The sequence below is a fragment of the Amphiprion ocellaris genome, chromosome 19 (genome assembly GCF_022539595.1).
Source record: "Amphiprion ocellaris isolate individual 3 ecotype Okinawa chromosome 19, ASM2253959v1, whole genome shotgun sequence".
Classification (NCBI taxonomy): domain Eukaryota; kingdom Metazoa; phylum Chordata; class Actinopteri; family Pomacentridae; genus Amphiprion; species Amphiprion ocellaris.
The window spans coordinates 30,266,841-30,292,575 of NC_072784.1; the positions used below are offsets into that span (position 1 = coordinate 30,266,841).

A 25,735-nucleotide genomic window follows, 5' to 3' on the forward strand; every position below is an offset into this window, starting at 1 on the left:
ATAAAAATTCAAGGGTTTTTCAGCAGAAAGGAGGTACACCAATCAATCTACCGTTATGACTGTTTTTACTATTAATAAACGAATGCATGCCAAATATGAAACTTTTTTTTAGTTCAGACCACTTTTTCTAATACACTAGCAGCAAATAACCAAAATTACATTAAAAGTAAATGTATTTTTTATTACCACAGCAAATCTGAAGTTCTGAGTCATTCTGGCCAAGTTTTTTGGTCATTTAAGAAAGATTTTGTGTCATGTTAGACAAATTTCAAGTCATTTTGAACCATTATTAACTTATTTTATCCAAATTAGGATTTTGGCTACAGTTTTGAATCACTCTGGAGAAGTTTCCAGTCATATTGCAAGTTTTTTGAGTCATTTCCAGTCATTCTGAGCACGTTTGTAAACTCAGCTGGTTCTATTTTTGATAGCAGGACTTTATAATCACTTTTTTTTGTACACATACAAAAAAAAGATCAAATGTAAGAATTTGCAGCATTTCTTGGTTCCTTCCATTAGAACACATTTAATATTTTGGGTTCTGGACTGTCGGTCAGACATAAAAACATGTTACAAGATGACAGATCAAGTTTTGGGAAACTGTGATGGACATTTATCGCTGTACTGAGAAAGTATTCTGTGGATTAATCAAACTCTCGCCTCAGCACCAAAAATGACTTCGCAAACTATACAGAAAATAACATGAAGCAAACAGCAACCAGCACTTTGACTGTAAATGTAACAGAATACAGAATTATCTCTTCAATCAGATGTAAAAACACAGATTCATATCATGGAGACACACAGAAATTAGAATTAAACCTGTGCAACAACAGGTGAGGCGCTCTTACCATCACTGGGTCCTAATGTCCCTCAGATACACATTCAGAAAATCTGGCTCTGCAAATAGATGGAAGAGGCAGATAGAAAACACCATATGAACACATTTAGACAATTAAAAAAACAGATTCCCATGGATCCAGGAATTGAACAAAGCGGTGCAAGTCATTCAGTTTAAAATTTTACTTGAACCCTCATGTCGTGCTGCGGGTCAAATTGACCCGTTTTAAAGTTTGAAAATGAGGAGAAAAAATATATTTACACAGTGAAAACTTACACATTTTCAACAATTTTGGGAAATTTTTGGTGGAAAAAAAAAAAGAAATGCTAAGAAAAAATGCTTCTTTAAGAACATTTCTGAATGTTCTTAAAGAAAGTATTAGAACTTTTACTGACATATATGGAATCACTTTATATATTTTTAGGATGTTTTTTGGAAGATTATTACTCATTTACATTTTTTTATGTTTTTATTTTTATATCTTGCCAAGTTTGGGATTTCTTTTTTTAAATAAAACTTTTAAGGGAAATTTTTAAGGAATTTTTGGAATTTTCTTCCTTAAGGTTTTGCAAATTTTCAGAAATTTGGGGATTTTTTTTGCTGAATTTTTGGATTTTTTTTCAGACAAGGGAACAACTTTTTTTGGTGCCCATAAATGAGGACAACAGGAGGGTTAAATACTGTTCATATACATGTTTAGCTGCTGGACAAGATGTGTTTTTAACCAGACTGAAGTGCAAAAAGAAGGAAATGAACAGTGTAGGAGTGTGTTTAAGTGTTCACATCACACTTGTGTGTCTGGTTAGCTGTGAAATAACATCACACTTCCTTAAACTGAGATTTAAAGTAAGAATTTCCATCCTGAGAGCAGACGAAAGTGAAATCTGCACCTTTTCTACGTGCAATATTCTGCACAGAAAAAGCGGAAGAGGTTGTTCAAACTGTGACTGTCTGCCACTGATAACAGGGTGTTCTTTCATTTTTAAAAAAAGAGTTGATACAGTTTAGTCTGCTGTGAATTTAGTATCTTCTGGGGATTTCTGGATTCTGTTCTGTCACAAACCCAGAAATTTATTTTGAAAATCAGTGTTGCGTGTATATCTAAAGCATACCTAGATAACAGCCTCTTCCTTTTTCTCCACCACAATAATCACATTTCACACACTTTGAGGCCTTTTTTTGTTCCCCGGCTTCGTTCTTTGCCTGCTGCACATCTGGAAACACACCTAACATCCCAACATCGTGTCCAAAATCTGCACTGAAGAACACAACGCAAGACAAAAAAAACCCTCAATTAGAAGTTCATTTGCATTTATTTTCATATTAAACAGTGTAATTATAAACATTTCATTCAATTACACTAAGCATGATCAATATGAAGTAAAAATATTTTTTAAAATCTACAAGTTTAAAGGACAGAATGAATTCACATCTGCTTTTCTGTTTTTAATTTAACCGCTTCGAGCTGACGACCGTGATATGTTCCTCTGATTCGGCTTTAAGTTAACAAAATGAAACCTCATACCTACAACTCAGTTACATCATTTCCCATTTACAGACCGAAAAAAAAAGAAAAATAATCAACATTTATATACATCAGTACAGTTCAACATTAAGTTACATTTCTCAAATGTGCAAGATTAAGCAAAAAATGTATACTGTAGTCAAATAAAAGGAGATTTCCTTAAATAGATGTTCAAGTTTAACTGAAGCTGCTGGTTTGAACAGATACAGTGATTCTGTTGGGATGTTTTCTACCTACTGCAGGCTTCATCAGACAGAAGATTCAAAAAGGAAAGATCCAGATAACAACTGTATGAGCTACAGTTTAGAATTTAAAGCTGTACATCGGAAACATCTTTGCTTCTGTACAGAAATCGATCCAACTGCAAATGATAGCGTGAAATGTTCAGCCTGGGGTCCTTTAAGAGGAAAATGCCAAAAGTTTGACATTAAAAAAAAAAGGCAAAAAAAACCCCTCAAGTTTTAAAAAAGCAGCAGTGGTTTTTGTTCTAGTAGTGAGTTCTTGTTAAAGTCCCTGCACTTTACTGAAGAGTTCGTCACCATGTCGTCCTGCAAATCAACTCATTGCACATTTGCTTCAAAATAAAATCTCCAGCTTTTCAGTTTTTTTTAATCTTGCTAAATTTGAAGTTTCTCGCAGTGATAATGAACGAAGGAGTGCAGCCGTCTATACAGCAACAAACAGGCAAAAAACACCCGACGACATCTCAGAGGATAAAACAAAGCTTTACAAAAAAAATCTGTTTTTTTTTTACTCGCAACTGTCTTACAGTCGACAATCCTCGTCTAATAAACACGCAGCGTTCTTCCTCAGACGTCTCAAAAATAAGACTCGGCTCGCTGTAAATGTTCCTTTCAAACATAAATGAAGGAATATACGCCTGTGTGTCGCCTCTGCAGACGAGGGGTTGTACGATCAGCCAATCACACCCCTCCTTATTTAAACGCTGCTACAGAAGGAAACCACACAGAGCTTCTCTCTCCCAGTAGGAGGCCGTGATTCGACTCGACATGAAATTACAAAAAACACAAATCTTCCAAAAGGAAAAAAAAAAAGGCAACCACTGAAATAATCGCACAGAAAAATTAAGAATGTTACAGATTAAGCTTGACTTTTCTCAGTTTTAGGTTCTGAAATCAAAGAGCTTATTCCCGTTTGGCCGTAGTGATCAGTTCTGTCAGTCCAGCGTGTTGAATTCGTGTTTTTTTTCTTTTTTTAAAATTATTTTTGGTGACGCAAAAGTCCTGGAGAAGGAGTGCACTTCTTAGACAAACACCAAAAAGAAGCAGCCAAACACTTGGAACACGCATGATGAGTCTTTAAAGCAAACATTTAGAAGCTCGCCCATAATTGTTTCTTTTTTTTTTAACAAATTGCACTGAACTAAAAATCACACACTGGTGGAGCTGGAGAGGTGATGTGGCTCAGACCGGGGCCTCGCCTCGTCTTATTTGCTGAAAGTCAGTTTACAGTCTTCGCTCTCGAATCCACCGAGAACAGTTCTGCCTGAGAGGAGCGTCCACAGTTCAAAAACCGCGTCGTCTGTCCTTGTTTCAGTCGTTTTTCCAAAGAGTTCAGCTTCGTTTCTCGTACCAGCGACAATAAACGGTCGCTGCATTTATCACACGTTAGTCTTTTTCTCCGTCCTCACTGCTTCCTGAGGTGGACAAAGGAGGAAGATGTCAGTTAAAGCAGGTTTAAAATCAGATAAACTTCCCTCACCAGGGAAATGTTCATGTTGTATTATGAGCACATTACATATAAAATCTGTGTACATGAGCCTGGCAATGGAAATTTGTAAAAATAGTAAAATAACCCTTAGAAACTTAGAAAACAGGAAGAATTATCTGATTTCAAAAAATCTTTAAAGAAATCATGTGTGACTTTTTGGTTTCTTTGGTTAAAAACATCCTAATCTAAGCTTCATATTGGAATATTTCATTAAAATCACTTTATTTAATATGTTTCTTTCAATAATTTGGACAAAATAAATTAATAATTGTTCAAAACGACTCCTAGTTTGGATCAAACGGGTTAATAGCGCAAAATATGGATAAGTTAATAACGGTTCAAAATCTGGAGAAAATAAGTTAATAATAGTCAGCTAAAAATTATTGAACCATTACTAACTCCTTTTATCCAAACTAAAAGTCGTTTTGGACTCATTCTGGCAACATTCTGAATCACTTCAGAGAAGTTTCCAGTCACGTTGAATGGTTTTTGAGTCATTTTTAGTCATTTTGAACGCGTTTGTAAACACACCTGGTTCTATTTTTTGTTAGGACTTTATAATCACTTGTTTTTTTACACATACAAAAAAATGGTCAAATGTAAGAGTTTGCAGCATTTCTTCACAGTTCATTAACTGTGAATATTTTCAGAATGCACTTTTTTTTGCACTAAAACAAAGGAAATATCTGGAGTTGTGGTCATTTATATATCTATAGTATGCAGAGTTGTATGTGTTCATTCCAGGTTTATTATACTTTATTATTCTGCACAAAAGTTCGGTCTTCTTCCAGGCATGGTTCTGCTGTTCCCATGGAGGTGCAGCTCTTCACATTTTAATTAAACTTAAGCTCACAGTATGTCTTCATTTAAAAACTAAATCAATAAATAATTCTAAGATTAGGACTACAAGACAGTGCTCTAAGGTGTCTTGTTAACAGAATTTGGACCAGCACCTGTAATATTTAATTATGAACAGATTTTACCTTGTTTGAACAGAACAGCTTTAGCTTACAGTTGATTTATCTGTTCTGCTGGTGCAGTAGCTTCCACGAATCTTGTCTTTACCTTGACGCTGTCAGGCAACTAGCACAGACTTCCCCATATGCTAAGCTAAGCTAAGAAGAAAGTCAAGAAAGTCAACAAGCTTCTGTTCCTGTTAAACTGTTCCTGTGCAAAACTCATCCAGCCTCGGTGTGACTTGCCTCCTTGTTCGATGTCGGAGTCGGTAAGATGCGTCAGCGAGAAGCTAGCGATGCTGGCCGGTGAGATGGAGAAGCGGGAGTAGCTGGAGGAGCTGGTCCAGCTGGGCTCGAGCACTCGTCCTACTGCAGGAGCCGGAGAGGAAAAGGATGAAGCCGCAGAGGAGGACAAGGCCTTAGACACTGGGTCTTTGTCTGCCTTGGGCAGGAATGCAGGCGCAGGGGAGGAGAAGTCATCGTCCCACTCAAAACCACCACCTGCAGGAATTAAAGGAGTCACGACAACCAGAGGCAGCAAATAATACAGCAGCATCTAGAGCAGGGGTGTCAAACATGTGGCCCACGGGCCAAAACCGGCCCTCAATAGGGCCCACGGGACGACTTAGTAAAGTGTAAAAATTACAGAGAAGACATAACTGCAGATTGTACATTAGTTAAACTATAAATTTAAATCATTTCTAGACCATAAGTTGTTTTGATCATAAAGTAAAATACTAGATTGATCATTGTTCTTTTGTCATTTTGTGTCTCACTTTTGTAATATTTTGTCTTGTTTTTGTTGTTTTTTGTGTCTTTTTTTGTCTGATTTTTGTAGTTTATCTCATGTTTTTGTCGCTTTGTGTTTCCTTTCTGTCTCGCTTGTGATTTTTGTCTATTTTTTGTTGTTTAGTTTCATTTTTTGTCATTTTTGGTCTCTTTCTGTTCATGTTTTCGTCACTGTAATGTTTTTGTCAATTTTTTTGTCTTTTTTCGTTTGTCTCATTTTTGTAATACTTTGTCTTGTTTTTGTTGTTTTTTGTCTTTTCTTGTCTGACTTTTGTCGTTTTGATCATGAAGTAAAATATAACATCATCCAGTTCCAGATAGCTGTGACTAAATGTTTGTGTATTTGTAGATAAACTGTGATCTGAAAGTTGTAATGTGGAAATGATAAACTGAGGCATAATGCTGTTGAAATTGAATTTATTTTTCTTAAGAAATTTCAGGTTGTTCATAATGCTTTGTAAAAATATAATTCCTTAAATGTGAACATCTTCTGAATATACTTTTTTTGCACTAAAATAAAGGAAATATTTGGAGATTGGGTTATTTATAGGTTATTATGCTGTGATTTTATTGGTCCGGATCACTTGAGATGAAACTGGGCTGAAGATGAGTTTGACACCCCTGATCTGGTGGATTTTAGGATTACCTTCTTCATCTGTTGAGCTTTCAGAGTTGGTGAAGCGATTCAGGTAGCTGGCTGTGGACACCGGGCTGCTGAACTCTGGTACCTGACTGTTCGAGCCTGAGGAGTGCTCGCCCAGTTCCTTAGTGGGAGTCTCCTACAGTAAAATGCAGGGGGATAGAATTAGATAAAGGTCACACAAACATCTAGAAAACAGTGATTTTAATAGAAAATAAACTTTCCTGTCACTTTACCTGGTCGAACAGGTAGACAGTGACGTCATCGAAGAAAGACACGGCTCTTCTGGAGTTATCTGCATTGGACCTGTCGGTGAACGGGGAAGACGACGCCTCGATGTTCAGCGCTGTGGGTTTCAACAAGCTCTTCAGGTTCTTGGCGCTGCTGTCGTCTGAGATAATAAGCGGCACCGTGTGCACGGCTTCATCGTCGCTCTCCGAGCTGGAGCTGTGCAGCTGATAAGCGCGGATGTCATCGTCAGAGTCGTCGCTGTTCTCGTCCTCCTCGTCTGCGTCCACGCCGTCTTCCTGTCCGTCCAGACCCGAACCGTCCCGCCTCCCCAGGTAGCGCCCCTCCACATCCGGCTCCTTGATTTTATGACCATCACTGGCATATGTTCTGACTAGCTTAGCGTGAACGGCACCATCTGGTGCTGTTTCTGATGGGGTGGCAGGAGAAGGCACTGAGGCCGTCAGATCTTCTGATTGGTCCAGCTGATCAGGAAATGTTGTGTCCTTGAAAAGTTCTGGTTTATTTCCATCTTCGATAATAGATTCTGTCACCTCAGTCTCACTATTCTGTTTGACATCTGAATATACTTCTGGATGTTTGTCCACAACAGAAGCATCAGGTGGTTCTCCAGCTGCGGATTGTGCTTCAGCAGATACAGAAGATTCTTGCTGTGAAAATAAAGAATCAATATCTTTTTCCTTGTAAACTTCGATTGCTGGACCTCCAGATGCTCCACTGGCCTCATCAGTGGAGTTTCTCAACCACGTGACTTCGACAGAACTTCCTGCAGCTGCTTCTTCAGACTTCTTCTCAGGTTCTGATTCATTATCGGAGAAGTAGGCAGAGTCTCTGTAGTTACTGCCCATAAGTGGTTCCTCAGCAGGAGCTACATCCTCCGGCTGCTGGTCCTCACCGGGTTCCTCACTCTGAGTATCCAGAACACCCTCCACTTCAGAGATGATGATTTTTGGTGGAACCAGATTCGTCGCAGCTGAGAGCTCCTCAGTGTCTTCTTCTTTGGTTACACTCATGCCATTTTTTACAGGGGAGCAGTCGTTGACATTTTGCTGAGAGTTCCACTCAGGAGACTCCAGGTTCTCCGTCTCGTATCCACTGTCGGATATTTTGTATGGAGGCTGGAGTTTGTGTTGGGCTACCTGAGCATTCAGCTCCTCTCCTTGTTCTGCAAGCCGGTGTATGTCCAGAGAGTCCAAAGAGTCTGGTGTTTCAGCTGAGTTGTCCACTGTTGGAACAGTGGTGGACATGCTGTCTTCCAGTAAACTGTCCTGGCTGATCTGGTCCAAAGATGGACCAGACACCAGGAGAGAAGATCTAACAACAGGACGTCCATTAGTGTCCATAAAGGATTCCTCATGATCAGACAGAGTGGTCTCCAGTTCGATATCTGCATCTTCAATCAGCTCACTCAGCAGATCATTACTTGTTAGGTCTTCATTGTGTCCGTTGTCTAGAGACAATACTTGAACCTGCGGGATTTCACTTCCTATGGACTGAACACTATCCTTTGAGGTTCCAAGGTCATCTTCAAGGCTGGGAATTTTGGCATCTGTGCACATTGAGTCTGTAGTGGCACTGTCAGAGAACGCAGGGGTGTGGCCATCAGTCTGACTAATGATAACCTCAAACCTCTCTGAGGTAGAATCAAAACCAGAGTCTACACCTCTGTCTGAGGATTGCAGCAGACCGAGGTCTTCGGTGGAAGAACTATTTCTAACTGGCAGCTGGTTGCTTGTGTTGTCTTCTGCGACCACTGTAATGGAAGGCACCAGTGTTTCATTTCCTACCGGATTTAACTCCCCCAAGCTGGTGCTTGGAGAATCTAAAAGTTCATGTCTTGAGGATGTGCTACTTGCTGCAGGTTTTAAATAAGTATCTGCTGTGTTTAAGCTGCCTAAATTCTCAAGGTTTCCCCAAGAATTCATTTTGAAAGCTTCTTCAGGTTCGTGGACTAGACCAGGTGAAAGAAAATTCTGGTGCAGACTTGAGAAACTAGAGCCCTCTTTCATCAGACTCTGGTCTTTGAGAAACATAAAGTTATCAGCTAGTTTTTCAGTGTTCAGAAGCCTCTTTACATCGGTGTTCTCACCCATCACGTCCACAGAAACTGCTGGGTGAGTGGCCTCCCCTAAAAAAGAATCCCCATAGCTTTCATCTCTGTTCACCTCCTGGACCTCCAAAGGGCCACTTTCATGGAAAGGGTTCCCATTGCGCTCTGGAAGCTCCATAAAACCTTGTCTCCAGGAAGGAGAGTCATCTTGCCTGGACCCCCCTTCGTTGAAAATATTAGTGTGATATGGACTGTCATTTTCAAGAGATGACCAGATGTGGCTGTCTGGTAAATAGGAATCCTTTGAGTCAATACTTTGGTGGAAAAAATCGGCATCTGTACTCGACTCATCCAGACGGACATCTTGGAGAACAACAAAGTCCTGTCGGCTCGAACTAAAGCCCATGTCTTGTCCTCTATTGTCATCTTCCCCAACAGTGCTCTCCCCTTGTTCTTCTAGCTGGATATAATATTCGTTCCCATTAGATGGCTTTTGTGCATCAAACACTGGCACAATCCCAGGAATTCCTGAAGGAGTATTACCACTTTCTTCCCCTGCTGCTCGGGTTAAAGGATCGGGGAAATGGGCCTGGATGTCTTCACTGGAAACAGGAAAGAACATACTGTGGTAGTTCAATGTGGTGTCCATGCTGGAGCATCCATGGTTACCATCGTAGTGGTCGTGTTTGGCCGCCTCCCAAACATACTCGAAGCTGAGACCTTTGCTCGTTTCGGTGACAGTAAGAACTTCGTCGATCTCTTGCCGCAGGGCGTCATCAGCAAACTGTTCCAGGATTGGGAAGGAGGAATGGCTAACGGTGGTCTGCCGTGTGGAGGGGTTGGGCTTGAGTGCATCCCAGCGCTGCTCAAAATCTTCTTCTACGTCCTTTTGGCCTTGCATGCGCAGATAGATGAGCAACCGGTGAACTTCTTCTGCTGTGGCCCGCTTGTCTGGGGACAGCCAGCAGAACTGCAAGACCTCGTACCTGCAGTCACAGAGAAAACAGATAAAATGCATTATTAAGAGCCAAATACAACTAATTTGTCACAGTAGTGCGTAATCCATGCCAAAAGATGCACCATCTGTCGGAATACGGAAGCTCCAGTTGTGGTTTAAACAGCTTGACTTGTTGCTCCTTGATCACGTGGTTGAGAACCTCCCGGTCGGACAGATGTGGGTATGGCTGAGTAGCGTTCTCGAAGAGCTCCCACAGTGTGACCCCCAAGGCCCTGCAGGCGAGTAGAGATAAAACAGATGCTGCATTAACTACAGGACACGTTCCAAGGTCAGAAAATGACCTTAAAGTCTTGTCACAACACTAATACCCAGGTGTGGCGAATCAAATGCAAACACTCAACATACACTTTCAATTTCAACATATTCTTATCATATTCTTTCTTATCAGGGGGAAATCTGATTATTGCAAAGAGAACTATCTTATGGAACTCTGTAGTTTCACTGGAAAGCATTTGTGCAATGAGTCGTGAAGTCAGGAAGGGAAATATAAAGAGTGCCATTTTCTACTTTTTTGGATATTTACCAAACTGTGTAGAGGCACACACATACTATACTTTGCTTCATTCCTAACATACAAACCATGTATAAATTAGCTACAGTGCACAACTCTACCCAGAATATTTATTATACCTTTTACTATTTATTATTTATTTATTAAATACAAAACCTAAAATAATGTCTGAATTATCTTAGTTCTTACCTGCTACATCTCATATCTTACTATTTCTTGTTTGCATCAAACCTTGTATTTTTTTTAAACCTCTTTAGAAACGCCAACAACACATTTACTGCTCCACATAATGATACTGTGCAAGGAATCTTATTTTGCATTTTTATTAAATTGTTTTATAATTGTGCTCATTCTAAAATCAGCGTCCAGACTGTTCCATAAGTTTACACAAACTGATAAACATCTACTCTTCACGGTGGTTCAAGCAAATTCAAATTTTAAATTTCTTCTTAATTCATAGTTTTAAATAATGCTACTGGACGGTTGTTGTAAGTTATCAGGGAGGAACTTGTTGCTTGCTTTGAACTTTATTTGCGCAGTTCTAAATTTAACTAAATCAAGAATTTTCAACGTATTTGTTTTGGAAAACAATACATTAATGCGTTCATTATATCCCACATTATGTACTAGCCTTATAGCGTTTTTGTAATGTGCTTATGGGATGTACAAGTTTTTGCAAAGTAGGTCAGTAAAAACAGCGAGCAGTATAATGTATAAGAGGCTTTCTAACCCTTAGATGCTCCAGTGATTGGACCCTACACTCTTCCATAAGTGGGTCGAAAATGAGCCATATTAGAATCAATGTGTTTTTATGCTGTTTTTGTCATTTTGGTTAAAAATAATTATTTGTATTATTGTTTGTATTATATTTTTGTCCATACAAGAATGATTTCATGTTTGAAATTTGTTTATTTTTCACTTTATAACAGATTTTGAACATTATAATTGAAAAAGAAAAATATTACACAGAGCCTCTATTTTCTTTACATTTTTCCACTCTTTTCCTCCAGCTGTTGTTGCTCTCCATTCCTCAATCACCTCTTGTATGATTATTATCAGTGATAAAGAGGTCGGGGTAGTAATACAAATTTTACAATTTCTTTAAAAGTACAAACGCTAACTTAAAAATTTAAACAGAATGATATCAATGACATGTTTTTTAGGAATAGCTGGAATATGAAATGAGAAAGAGAACGACCTCACCAGGTCATTTTTGACCCACATATCTAAGGGTTAATTCAGAGTCTATCTTTGTCGTAATGAGACAGTTGTTGTCAATAAAGGATTTCAAATCTTAGTGATTTTCAGTCTTCCCTTCTGCCTCAAGAGTGCTATTTTATAACTATATATATTTGGATTAGGTTCAGGCTCATTTACAGTGGCTTTGTCTTATGGTTTTGAAACTAAAAGGTCTTGTAGTCTCAGTGTGGTTTTGAAATGTGGTGCCTACCACACGTTGCTGGGTTTGGTCTGCTCCATCGTAATGACTCCCCCATGACGCTCGCCCACCAGCTCTGGAGCCAGCCAACGAAGGGGCGCAAACACATCATCCTCTGTGATGATGTAATCCTCCTATCACGACATGAAAAAACAATAAATATCAGTCAGATGTGATCATTTATACTCACACAGCTTTTACAAACTCTCCCAAATACCTGAAGAAACACAACCTGAGTAAGAAAAGCACCACAACAGGAGAAATTTGTCGGTTTATTAGCTCTCATTGCAGCAGTGAACTCTCATGTTGCCTCCCCCTTTCTTTACAGAAATAGATTCACTGGGTGACCTTATCTTGAGAGTATTAAATTCAGACAGCCAAACTGACAGATCAGCAGTATTTAAGGAATGCAGCAGACAGCGCTGCCTTAGGACATATGTGGCGTGTCAAGTTACACGAGAGGACGCCCTTAATTCTTCTGTGAAATATAAAGTCGATCAGAGGAAACACCTGAACAGCCTCGGATGAAAAACATCTATTTTCTGCCGGGTCGTGCGGGAATCTTTGCGCAACAAGACATTAACTGTGACCTAAGCAGACTTTAGATGTGTATCAGTACAAGAGTACAAAATATGGTTAGACATCTACTGTCGTCTGCTTACAAGTGTAACTGGTTCATGTTCAGTTTATTTTATGTATCTTGCATCTTCCTCAACAATATAAAGTTAATTACAATAATAAAAAAATCTGAAATTAAAGGCGACTGCTCACTTTGTATCTGTAGGGTCCGATTCCGTAGTCTCCCACTTTGACTGTTAGATCTGCAGTCAGGTAGCAGTTCCTCAGAGCCAAATCACTACAAGAAAAGAGACAAAAACATCAACATTACACACATTTGCAAATACAAAATCATTTCACAGATTCTGAATCTCCAGGGGAAGTTTGCGTAGTGAAAATATTTATCAGATTCCTGCTCTTGCTAGTTTAGTTCCGCCTGAGCATTGTCATTTGTGTGTATAAAGCAAAGTTAAAGGGAAGAAATCAACCTTATTGACGCTAGGTTTAATCAACAAGAATCTAAAATGGGGTAGACAGGAAAGGATCACACATAATTTAGGCGTCCACAGGGAATTAACACAGGGGCCTTGTCATTTTCTCTGCTCTTCACATTACACCAGGGTTATTCCTGACTCGTGCATAACAGCAGCGGGATATAGTTTCTAGAGGGAAACACAGGCTATGCAAAGTTTTTGTTGGTCTGCCAGGGGGGACGGTAACAAGCTCCGAGGCTGTGTCTGCTCATTAAGCCAGCATATGGTGGTTCATTCACAGCGAACGAGGAGGGAGGCTTCGGTTTCCCTGTGCACAGGTCCTGAGTCCTTTTCACTCGGCCAATGACAAACACTGCTGACGCTAGTATTCTTGCGTGCACGCAGCCCAGCTACTGTCAGAGCCACTGAAACCCCTGGAAGATAAATGGAGACGTATTTTAAACCTCCCTGTCCTCTGCTGTTGGCTGACGGCCCGACATACAGTAAGAGGGAAACAAGTCCAGCATCTTCACCCTACAAGGCTAATGCGAGGCGCTGCAGTGATTACACCACACCTAGCGTCCCAACCTGATCTTACCTTTATTTTTATTTATTTTTATACTTAGCAGGACAGATATTTAAATGAAAAACACTCCAACCTGCAGCCTGTTATTACATTAAATATTTAACTGTATAAAATATTAACAATAATGACTAAATGTTGAAACAAATGCTGATATTTTATGTGAAAAACTTTGGTTTCTGAGCAAATATACTGTGAGTGATGATTAGTGGGAATATGCTTCACAGAATAAAAGCAGTTTTTCCTCTGCAATGATTTAATCTTAATTTCAAGAAGAGAGAGAATAAATTAGAAGACATACCTAATAAATTTCTTTATATTTCACGAATAGGAACACTCTCAACCTCTCAAATTAGCAAGTAGTCCAATAACCGACCTAGTGTCCTCTTTTAAATCACTTTTTTTACCGTATGGTCTTTTCTTAACCTGCTGTTTATTTTTATCATTTTACTGTGCTTTCTTTGGATCTTACAATTATTTTTGTTGTTGTTGTTTATTGTTTTATCCTATTTTTTCCTACTGTACTTACTGAGTCTGCTCTTAAAGACTGAAGGAGTTTTAAGTTGACAAAATGGCAACGTGCATTTGAGGAAACTGTTAATGCAACAATGAATAAAACCCATCAAAAACATAATGTAATTAGTCACAGTGTGGAGATTTGCTGATTTTAGAGCGACATACAGAATCAAATACACATTGCATAGAGGGACGTACTGTACTGAAGAGCAGGACAATGAAACTAATGTTTACAGAAGCAATTTAACAACCAGTTTTCTTCAACCTTTACAAACATGTAAACATTGAGACAAAACATTTAGAAACAGCACATAATGCTCCGAAAGGGTGCTGGAATATCACACATTATAGTAAAAACTGTCAATTTGTTTCAGTAATATGAGTTACTGATGAAAATAAAGTTCTTGGTGGTGAATGTCAGAGAAAATACACAAAGAGCTACATGACCGTTCAAAAGTTTGGGGTCATTTAGGAATGTCCTTATTTTTGAAAGAAAAGCAGTTTTTTTTTTAAAGAAAACATTAAATGAATGATAAATCCAGTGTAGACATTGTTAATGTGGTAAATGACTATTGTAGCTGGAAACAGCTGATTTTTAATGGAATATCTCCATAGGGGTACAGAGGAACATTTCCAGCAACCATCACTCCTGTGTTCTAATGCTACATTGTGTTAGCTAATGGTGTTGAAAGGCTCATTGATGATTAGAAAACCCTTGTGCAGTTATGTTAGCACATGGATAAAAGTGGGAGTTTTCATGGAAAACATGAGATTGTGTGGGCGACCCCAGACTTTTGAACGGCAGTGTACGACTAACCCCCACCTTAAAAGATAGATTCTTCCACTGTTTTTGTTTTTATATAAAAATAAACTATTTCATACAATGCAGTGTGTGTTTTGATCTTTTGCTCTCTGGACTCTCAGCCCTGGACATCGGCCCACATAGCTCTGGCCTGGAGGGTTTTGTGTCTGAGGCGCTGCACCACCAACAGCCCCTTTATACATCTCCTCCAGCATGTGGCCATCGGCATCTGTCAGCTGGTGTAACCGTTTTTGGGATTTTTTTTTACTTTTGGCGGGTAAAAGTGCCACAGAAATATTTTTACGATTGTAAATTAAATGAGTCCACGTAGAGGGCGGCTTGTCGAACTCCGTTTGAGTTGTAACAAGGATTAAAACACAACGCCCAATATGAGGCTATCCTTTTACATGCAAAGAGCAGAATCATCATATCCCTCTGGCAGCGGACAGCTGACACTGTGGCAATGCATGGGAGCTGTGTAATTGGAACCCTCTGAGCTTATTCTGAGCATGCAAAATAGAGCTGATGAGCTGAGCATCGTATGTTACCCCCAGACACCCCCTGTACCCCTGCTGGCTGCCGGCCAGACATCCAGTACTGGTGGGGTAAAAATGAAAATGAAACGCAGCCTCTCCGCTGTACACACCTTTTTTGGAGAACACTGGTTCTCCTGAGACTGGTTGGACAGTCGGCTCTGAGGTAAGACTGACAGTTGCCCTTTGCCTTTATCATCATTTCATAGAATGTTTATGGCTGGGTACTTAGAGTAACATTACTACAGGTTTGTGACATACTGTTAAAAAATATTGAGCAGTTTGCCTTGGCTCAAACATTTAAGACAGAAATATTTGTGTTTTATGAGAAGTATGCTGATGTTTTAGAGTGTGGGGTGTCAAACTCATATTAGTCCAGGGGCCAAATTCAGCCCAATTTGATCTTAAGTGGGCCGGACCAGTAAAATCAGAGCATAATGACCTATAAATAAATAACAACTCCAATTTTTTCCATTTGTTTTAGTGCAAAGAAGCACATTCTGAAAATGTTCAGATTTAAGGTACTCTCTTTTTATAAAACACTATGAACAAGCTGAAATTTGTCAAGAAAAATAAGCTAAATTTCAACAACATTATGCTTCAGTTTATCATTTACACATTACAACCTACAGATCACAATTTATCTGCAAAAAGGCACAAAACATTTAATTACAGGCATCAGAACAATCTAGTATTTTACTTTATGACCAAAACAACTTGTCAAGGTCTGGATATCATTTGAAATTTAGGGTTTACAAATTTACAATATTTTCTCCATAGTTTTTACACTTTGCAAAGTTGTCCCACCGGCCGGATTAGACCCTCTGGTGGGCCGCTTTTGGTCCACGGGCCGTATGTTTGACACCCTTGTTTTAGAAAGCCCAATATAACATTAATCAGGTAGAACTAGACAAAAGCTGTCCAAGTGAGTGAGACAAAAGCAAAAACTTTTCTATCAGGGACATAAAGGAAAAAACAACTGTAAGGACAGTTTAAAAAAAACGGGAGGATGAACATTTGAATTTGGAATTGAACCAGCAAACTAATCATGGACAACGAAGCCTTCAGGAAAAGTCACTAAACACTAACTGAATCCTACATGAAATCAGGTGAATCCCATGAGATGACTTCAGTATATAAAAGATACAACTAAAGGATGCAGTTCATTTATACAATCGTGGTGTTTTTATGAGGCTTGCTCGAGTGTTGCAGCTCTGAAGTGCTACCTGTGCAGGAAGTTGTGTTTGTGAAGGTGAGTGACACCAGCAGCAATTTCACATGCCATCCTCTGCAGCTGCAGCAACTCAGCGTTCCTGAACATCCAATCCTGCTGAGACAGGTAACCCCGCAAATCCCCCTGCAGGGATACACAAACACACACAGCTTCATTAGCGCACCAAAATCGAACATAAACAGTCCAAAAATCCAGCAGAACTGTATTTGTTTTGCAGCAATAGGAGGAAATTAACAAGTGATTCTTGTTAAATGTAATGTGCAGAGACGGCCACACGGGGGCAGCAGACCCTCCTGTTCCTGTCCTCTCAGCACTTCTCACTGCTGATGTGTGAGAGAACCAAATAAGGGTAACCCTGTTTAATGGACCTCTATGCTGTGTCACGGAGATTTATAAATAAAAGAGTACAGCTCAGATCAGTGAAATTAACTGTGCATGCTCCCAAATGGGTTCCAGCGTCTGTGAGTAAAGAGGAGAAAAGAACAACATTCCTCGAGAGGGAAGCAGGTGGAAGCACTTTAGACATTAATTACATCTCAACATAATAAACAGACTTGTATACATCCAAAAGAGTCATAAAGAAAGCTAAAATGGAGCCTGTTAACTCGTTAGACAGCAATGTGAGAAGTCAATGCACGAAAGCGAAACTGAAACAAAGAGTTCACTGATATTTGGAGGGGTCTTTGTGGCTGGAATGAATCCTGGAAGACTATAAATTTGAATTACAACAACAGGATCTCAGTTGTGTCTCGGTTCAAAACCGTTAGTGACTTCCTGTGGACACCTGTGGTTATCATTCCCCAAAACCTGACAGACTGTGCTTGACAAACTGTCCATGCAGCACTGTACACTGTACTGGGCGCCTTCCTGAAATTCCACTACAAAACACAGTGAATGGATATTTCAAACGACTGTGTGTAAAAACAGTTGTATATTATGTGTGTTTTTGTTGGAATGAAGGAGATTCCCGGCACCCTAGGGGAACATACTGTACTCATGTCCCATAAAATGAGGCGTTTTTGTTAAAAATGTCAGGTCACATGCAGCTCCTGAGAATGCAGCTCAGTGTGTGTTAGGGGGCTGTGCATGTGTTTCTACAAAGGGTTTACTTTTCCCTGAGCTATTTCTCTACAAGCAGCTTAGATCGGTCGTCTTACGTAAGCACTATTTGTTTGCTTCATCCACATTCACCTCTGCACACACAAACAAAAACCCACACGGCTCTGGGAAGGAGCGTTCGCTGAAGAGCTATATTCAATGTATGGAAAGTGATACCGCGTGGCTGTCTTCATTTGTGAAGACATTTCTGCAGCAGGTGATTAGGTTTGGGTGTCTGGGAGGGATGGAGTGGGAGATCATCCAGGGCTGTAAATGAAATAACATTAACTGTGAAAGGCTAAAACAATTAGTGTCTTGTCCATGAATAACAAGAATGTGGCGAGTTCCCAGCACGCAGATTCAGCTCAGCCACAACCACGTGATCGAGTTATGAAAATAAATAAAACTAATTAAATGCTTAGTGGGTATTAGAAGTGGACTACATTTCATAGCTAAACACAGTGAGTGGACGACTGGAAGAAATGTAAAACTGGCTAAAACCAAAAATCATCTGTGTTAAATCAGCTCCATAAAAATCAATAATTCTGAGAAGGTCAATTAGCCGCCAGAAATCAAAACGGACGCCAACCACATAAGGGCAGCTTTACCCATAAGGAGGACACACCACAGGCAGTAATGTATAATGCCACGACAATAACATAAAGAACAACTCATTCTTGCAATAAATGAACGAGATCGACGGCTTTCAAAAGCCAAAAGTCGGGCGGCTCTTGTCTGAAGCGGAGAAGGTCCAACTACAGTTCTGTTCAGGCACCAGGCAGAAGATCCATGCATTAGAGGCTGTCACTCACGCTACGGTATGTGACATTCTGTGGCCCCCGCACCAGTTGCTGGATGTATTTTGATGTCTAAAATGCTTTGACTCAGGGTTACCCAGCACGGGTGATACAGCATGGAAAAACTGCCATCTATCAACGGGCTGTCACTCGGAACGTCACAGTATATTGGCGTTTTGGGATTCACCTTGTCCGCCGTGCAGCTGCAGTGTCGCATTTCGTGTTTCGACATCTAGAAGATGACTGACGTGGTCTTAAGTGGACAGAAGCCACATACAAGTCATCTTTTAATTTATACACCAACTGAATCACTGTGTCACTTTAATCAAACTGAACTTTTTCTTATTGAAAGAAAGGAAAGGCACATTGTGTAAGACAAGATCCTAGTTGGATGAAGTCCTAAAAAACCTTTATCCAGCGATGGATAACAAGCATAGACATCAATCAGTTGTGCTACCCTCACACATTATCACCCCCAACAAACAGGTTGTGCTCTTCATCACGCTATCCTCCCTAATGACTCGCACGCACTTGCGATAAGTCATTCACCTTGACTCATTTCCATGTCCTGTCAGAGGCATTACTAGGAGCTGGCTGGGAAAAGACCACAATGCCAGGGCGTCTGCCAGGTCTGGGCAGCTGACAATACCCCAGCCCGACGAGGTTACGCAATGTTTGGCAAGGCGGGTTGAACTGGACTGGGCTGGACATGCTACCAGGTCAGAGCGATGGGAGGCAAGGTGGAGATGCAATAACCCAGAGCGACTGTGTCACCCAAGCAGCAGAAATGCATTTATTATTTATTATTCTCCACATCAAAGAAGCATAAATGAAACCTGTGTATGTTAGCAGGCTGCAGACTGAGTATTTGCATAAAAACTCAACATAACAGGAATATTTAAATACACCAATTGAATCCTTGTAACACAACTATGAGGTCATAAATGAGGTTTGTCCTAATAAGACTGATAAATTAAAATCAAACAGACACCAAAGGTTCCCTATATTTTTGGGGCTTCGTCACAGGAAGAGCCACAGGTTTCCAAAACACAAGGTGCTGGCCATAAAAACGCACAAACAGCAACTGGTGGAGCTGACACCAGAGGAGCGTAAATGGAGCCTGTTGCTTTACTGGGCGAGGTGGGAATGTGAGAAGACCCGAGCTTAGAGTAACTATGCGATTCCGGCTGGAGGAGGAGGGCAGTAATGGAGGGGAGGGATGGGAAGGGGAAGGGAAGCTCCCCTCACGCAGAGCCCACCCAGAATAGATAGAGAAACAGTGAATAAATCAGCAAAGAAGTCTGAGTCACTTCAATATGTTATGATAAATGGAAGAGCTAATTTGGGATTGTGAGAGTAAGCCTTCAGTCCAGATGGTCAATAAGGTGGGTCACATATGCCAGCATGATGGACAGTTTTTAAAGGGGTCCTGCCCTATGAGTATGAGGGCTTAAGACACTGACAAGAGCTAAATCTCCGACTTCTAAAAGAGGAAGTGTAAAAACCTCTCAATTACTGAACACTAAGGCTGTATGTTACATGGAGAAACCCATAATGTTTCATGCTACATGTCAAATTAAGAATAGGCCAATTTATTTCCCATGAACACAGGGTTAAATCTAAAAATATGAGCTAGTTATTATTAATTCACTCACCATTTCACAGTACTCAAAAACAAGCAGGAAGGGGATGGCCTCGACACACTGTCCGAGGCACTGGAGGATGTTTGGGTGCTGCAGCACTCTGAGGACAAAACAACACAACAAGCCGCTTATTTAATGGTAATTAGGCCTAAAAGAAAGCTTAAAAAACACTCAGTCTTAGAGGAGATTAAGTGTGATGCAATGTGGAAGAGGAAAGGTAGAGGGTGCTGCTGACACGACAGTGATGTCATGCAGCTATTTATATCACTTTAACTGGTACATTTATGGTTAAATGAGGTAAATCTAACAGGCCTGGAATAATCAATGAAAAAGCAATAGCTAAGTTGATGAAAAGCTCAAAGCCAAGGGGGGTTATAGAGCTCAAAGAGAAAGCCGTCTGTGTTTACCTGTACGGATCCCCCTGCTGCAGGAAGTCATTCTGCTCCTTGGCACTTGCATTAGCTTTTAACTCCTTCACCACCACTCTGGTTCCACCTGGGTCTGTGTAGATTTCACTCAGAAGGACCTGATCATGCAAAAAACCCACTTTAGACTAAACAAGAAGTAATGAAAAAACACACGTCTGTTAAAGAGGTGACAAAAACTGAAGAAAAAATAACACAAAAGGGGAAAGGACAGGGATTCAAAAAGAACAATCTGTACCGGAGCAGCTAGTAGCTCTCCATAGCACTCTCTGGTTAAAGGCTGTACAGAATAAACATATTCAAATGGAGCATTGATATTACTTAACATTTTCAGTTTTTTTTTTTTGACAGTGCAGAACACGTAGATTGAAAAACAGCCTTACCTGTCCAAACCAGCCGTTGCCGATCTCTTGGATGTAACTCAGACTGTGACGTGCTACCTGGAAGCCAGCGGATCCCTCTGTGAGACCAAACACAAAACAACGTTAATTAAGACTGTCCTAGCTGGTTGTCCACAGGTTAAATCTGAACTACTGGCCTATTTCTAATCAACCATTTAAAAACTAAATTTTGCAGATAAAGTGTTTTCCAGAGGTGTGACTCCTATCAGATCGTACAGCCTTGTTCAGATCTCTCTTCTGGAATTACATTGACCCAATTACAATGCAAACTATTAAAGGCACATGGTAATTCATCATTTTTCCACACATTCTGCGCAGATTTCTAGGTTTAGAAGGTTTGCATATTTAGATTTGCAAATATAGAATTATAAAAATAGACGCTGAAAAGACAGAGACAGATGAAAATGGCACCTCTGACAACAGAAAAAAACTAAACTACCTGATGAAAAACATGCTTGACTGATTGATTGATTGATTGATTGATTGATTGATTGATTGATTGATTGATTGATTGATTGATTGATTGATTGATTGAAGCTTAAATTGTGTCCAATATATGAGGCATTGGCTGTAATGTTTTCATGTCTGAGCTGATGGATTTATCCCTCCTGGTTAAATCAAATAAAAGTATTCACAGCTTGTGTTTGATAGAGAACAGGAACAACTTTGTCATCTGTAACTTTCTTTCAAACACAGACAAAACAAAATGTATGTTCTTCACAACTTCAAAAACTGTGAGATCAACACTGTGAAATAGTCAACAAATTGAGTTGATATCTACTTTTAAATACCTACGATTTTTAATTGACGACCGCTTGTCTCTTTAGGAGCACATTCAGTATGTTGTAAAAAAACTGAAACTCTTGTTAGGATTTTACTACAGAAACAAGTCTTGCTTTTCCACAAATTGGTGGAAACAACCTTTTTGCCTGTTATTGACTATGGAGATGTGTCGTACATGAAGGCTTCTGCTAATTGTCTTAGCATGTTGGATAGTGTGTACCAAGGGGAGCTGAGATTCATAATCAAATGCGGTCCCTCTTCTCACCACTATGTGTTCTATTCTAAAGTTAACTGGACATCTTTAAGTGTCCTACGTCTCAGTCATTGGTGTTTATTTACAGAACTATTCTGGGTATTGTTTCTTCCCATTTGTCTTGTCTTTTAATAAGGAAACATCTAAGTTATAATCTCTGATCTAAGGATACTCTGAAATTTGTCCTCAAAGTATGATCTGAACTGGGCAAGAAAGCCTTTAGGTTTTTGGCACCTAATGTGTGGAATAAATTACAATCTCAACTTCAAATTCAAGCCCTTGTTACACTGAATGAGTTTAAAGTTCAGGTGAAATCATTGCAATCTACTTGTCTGTGTGCAAGGGTTATATGTGAGCAAGTTTTAGTGCTGTTAATTTTATCTGCTGTTTATTACTCCGCCAAGGAACGCAGCAGAGTTATGCAACGATCGCCGTACGTTTGTCTGTCTGTTCGCAACATTACTCAAAAATGGACAAATGGATTTGGACGAAATTTTCAGGGAAGGTCAGAAATGACACAAGGACCAAGTGATTAGATTCTGGCAGTGATGCAACTTATAGTCTGGATCCACAGATTTGTTAAAGATTTCTGTATCATTGCCAGATAGTGGCACGGTGTCACTGTAACTATGACAACAAGTGAACACTATGTCAGCTGTCTGCTGATGATCACATGATTGTGATCCTACTACAAATTTATCGCTGACGACTTATTGGGACTTATCCATCGGAAATGATACAAGGAACAACTGATTAAATTGTGGGGGTGTTTCTGAGTCCCATCAATTCCCGCCACCCGCTACATATTTAGGTGATGTGATTCAGTATCCGTACATAACGTACACATGCATAACACACGCCTGTGCTCAGCAAAAGGTCATTTTGTTTGTGGGTACATCTATATTAAATGGACACATTATGTTGCTGTGATTTCTGATCGATAATAAACAAATGCTGCATTTCAAAAAAAATACTGCATTTCTGACAATGCCATATGGGGGAATGAGCAGCCTTGGAGGACTTCTGCGCTCTCTGAGTGTTTTTCTTGTTATTAATGTGATGATGCTGCTGCCCTCTTGTCCAGGTCTCCCTTGTAAAGGAGATCTCTGAACTCAATGTGACTAATGGCTAAATAAATGTTAATTTTTTTTTTTTTTTTTTTTTTTAAATGAATCTGTTTGTCTGTGGATTGGGATGTGTCTGACCTGTGATGCGGGCTGGAGGTTGGAGGTGTGGGGGTCCAGGCAGGGCCACGGGGGACACAGCCAGGGTGTACACCTCAGCTGGGGACTGCATAGACGGCGTGTCCTCTGCTGGCGGAGTGAAGTCGATCTCATCATCAAAGTGGTCTTCAAACTCCTGCGGCAACAAAAATCAGAGATCAAAACAGGCCTGCCTTGATGCCACAACATGATGTTACAGCGCGTATCTTCAATCGCACTGAATTCAATCACAGTCCACGGAGCCAGTGGCAGCAGGTGAGGCTGTGCAGGACTCTCACCTTGAAGTTGATCTCTCTTTCCTTGCAGCAGGTCACACAGTTCACCAGCACCACCACCAAGGCCACCAGCACCATCATAGACACCACCAGGGACAGGTAGAGCGACACAGACACAGTGTCTCCTGTGCTTCCACCTGAAATGAGAAAAACAGGTAGAAAATGTGCTGAATCATTCACGCTTGTGATTCAAAAATAATTTGGAGGAGAATAGAGGAAGGCGCCTGACAATTGTGGGAAGTTAGAAGCATAAACATAAGTGGCTTTGACAGTAATACAGCACTTGAGGGGTGTACTGGCTCCTCTTCTAAATCCACCCACAACAAAGGTACATTTAGGCTTAAAAACTAAAATAAACTCCACAGTGCTCTCGCAATCCAACTTCTTAAGCTCACTGCAACTCCACTGCAGTGGTTAGAAATGCCAGGCTGCAACGCTGTGCAGCACATACGATCATTTCAAAGAGCAGCGATGTTTGTTTAGGTTTACAATTTCTGCAAACATGACGCGACAATAACCATGACTCCTCAGACCAGTCCACCCAACCTCTATCCTTCGTCAGCCGCTCAGAGAGGCAGTTGTGGGGGTGTCCGCCGGCCAATTAGCTGCTGATGGTGCACCAGTGGTGACAGCAGGTGTGGGTCGGCTGGAGAGAGGATGCTGCTGGCCCAGCAGTTCAAGTGTCAGGACTGACAGCAGCCTTGCAACCCACTCACTGCGCTGCTCAGCTGCTGCTCACTCACTACGCTGATGCCAACCCACATTTACACCATCAGAGTTTTACAGTTCAGTGCAGCATCTTTTACTGGAGACTGTTTTGCACACAAAATAGTAAAGAGGCTCAGTCAACTCCTTAATATTCACATAGAAAAGAGGGAGAAGTTTATAATGCAGGGAATAGAAATACCAAATTCATACCATGTTTTGCCCAGCAGGATTAATAAATGTTGGTGAAAGTTTAAGAAACAAAAATATATTCGGCCTGGTAGCTTTATTCATGGTTGCGTATAGTTTAAAGTCAAAGCCTCTTACTACATTTAGCTTTATGGATAACACCTTTTTCTCTTGTAGGAAACCTAATGAATGCATTTCTTATTTTGTAACTCCCACTACCTTTCATACATGTAATCTCTGCACACTGTTTAGTGAAAGACTAGTGAGGATTTGTGTAAAACACTCCTTCCTGTTCTCCCTCCTGTGCTTTTTCTGTCTCCCACTGGTTGTAGTTTCTCAGGTACAGCCTGTCTGCTACAGGGAGAATATTCTACTGAGCCTCCTCCTGCTGAGCTGCCAGGTCCTGTCACATGAAGTTGTGTCCTGAATACATCCAGACTACAAACCCGCATCGAGGTGTCTCATGTTTTTGCACCAGGATGTGAGTGTGACGGCAACACAAATAGTCTGAGCCGCTTCAGAATAAATCAAAAACAAGACTTAATAAATTCACACTTTGAAAAAAATATCAAATAAATAGTCAAATAGTCTTCCATCCACGATAAACTGGAATTATTTAATGTTCTCAACTGTTTGTGTGTGCAGAGCAAAATCAGTCTGAAAAAGAGCTTAACCAATTAATGAAAGAGAATTGTCCTAATCTAATTCCTCGTCTAATCTGTTAATGATCACTTATTTTGAATGCTATATACCCTATTTCATAACACAGTTCTCACATTTATGTCAAGATTAGTAGAAGTTTTAACAATTGAATAATCTGCAGTATTCTTAGCAAGTCTTATTATAAATTTATTTATTTACTTAAGCATTCTGACAAAAGAAATAGTCATTTGAATGTGCGTGACATGATTGATTATGTGTTCTGCCTTGTTGAAGCACTGCTGAGGGTAGAATAAAGGTTCAAAACTACTTACACTGACAAGAAGAGAAAATGGGGCATTCCTGTTATATTCGTTGCCTATAGTTTTTAATTTTGTTGTTTGCCGACATAAATTGGGAAATAGGGACAAATTTAACTGTAAGTTGAACAGAACTTTCTCGTAAACACCTTAAAAGCAACTGTGAATGCAGCTGGTTTACTTATAAACAATGCGTTCAGATTCCTTTGTGTCAGTATGAGTCAGTGGTGGGAGGTTTTTGACTTCAGCCACAGCCCAAACCCAGAAACAAAGGTCCCGTGTGGAACTGAATTAATTACCCTGCCACCCCCAAAAATGTGCATAAATAAAATATTCTCTTTAAAATCATCCTGACGTAAGAGCAGAGCAGCGACCTCACTCCCAGTCAGGTCTGGTCAGACGGAGTTGTTTTGCATCCAGAGAGAAGAAGAGATTGAGCAGCAATCACTTTGACTCCCTGGGGAACATTAGATATGAACCAAAGTGTCAGCCGTGATTGAGATTCATTTCGAGTCTGCCACAGAACACCGAGTCATC

General features: G+C 40.2%; 1 protein-coding gene across 2 annotated transcripts in view; it reads right to left on the reverse strand.

Moving 5' to 3' along the window:
* Positions 1-2,135: 2,135 nt before the first annotated feature.
* lmtk2 (lemur tyrosine kinase 2) overlaps positions 2,136-25,735 on the reverse strand; it is a 28,196-nt gene continuing 4,596 nt past the window's right edge. The window contains exons 2-14 of one of the 2 annotated variants that reach the window (XM_023283619.3): positions 23,349-23,482; positions 23,053-23,206; positions 20,794-20,870; positions 20,393-20,511; positions 19,998-20,085; positions 16,440-16,570; positions 12,520-12,604; positions 11,761-11,882; positions 9,862-10,011; positions 6,719-9,767; positions 6,489-6,621; positions 5,300-5,554; positions 2,136-4,023 (exon numbers count right to left, since the gene is read on the reverse strand). In XM_023283619.3, the coding sequence (XP_023139387.2) occupies positions 3,995-4,023; positions 5,300-5,554; positions 6,489-6,621; positions 6,719-9,767; positions 9,862-10,011; positions 11,761-11,882; positions 12,520-12,604; positions 16,440-16,570; positions 19,998-20,085; positions 20,393-20,511; positions 20,794-20,870; positions 23,053-23,206; positions 23,349-23,482 (4,526 nt within the window). In that variant the 3' untranslated portion in view covers positions 2,136-3,994. Of the gene's footprint in view, positions 4,024-5,295; positions 5,555-6,488; positions 6,622-6,718; positions 9,768-9,861; positions 10,012-11,760; positions 11,883-12,519; positions 12,605-16,439; positions 16,571-19,997; positions 20,086-20,392; positions 20,512-20,793; positions 20,871-23,052; positions 23,207-23,348; positions 23,483-25,735 lie in introns of both variants that reach the window. The other variant, XM_055005113.1, reaches the window with a different exon arrangement.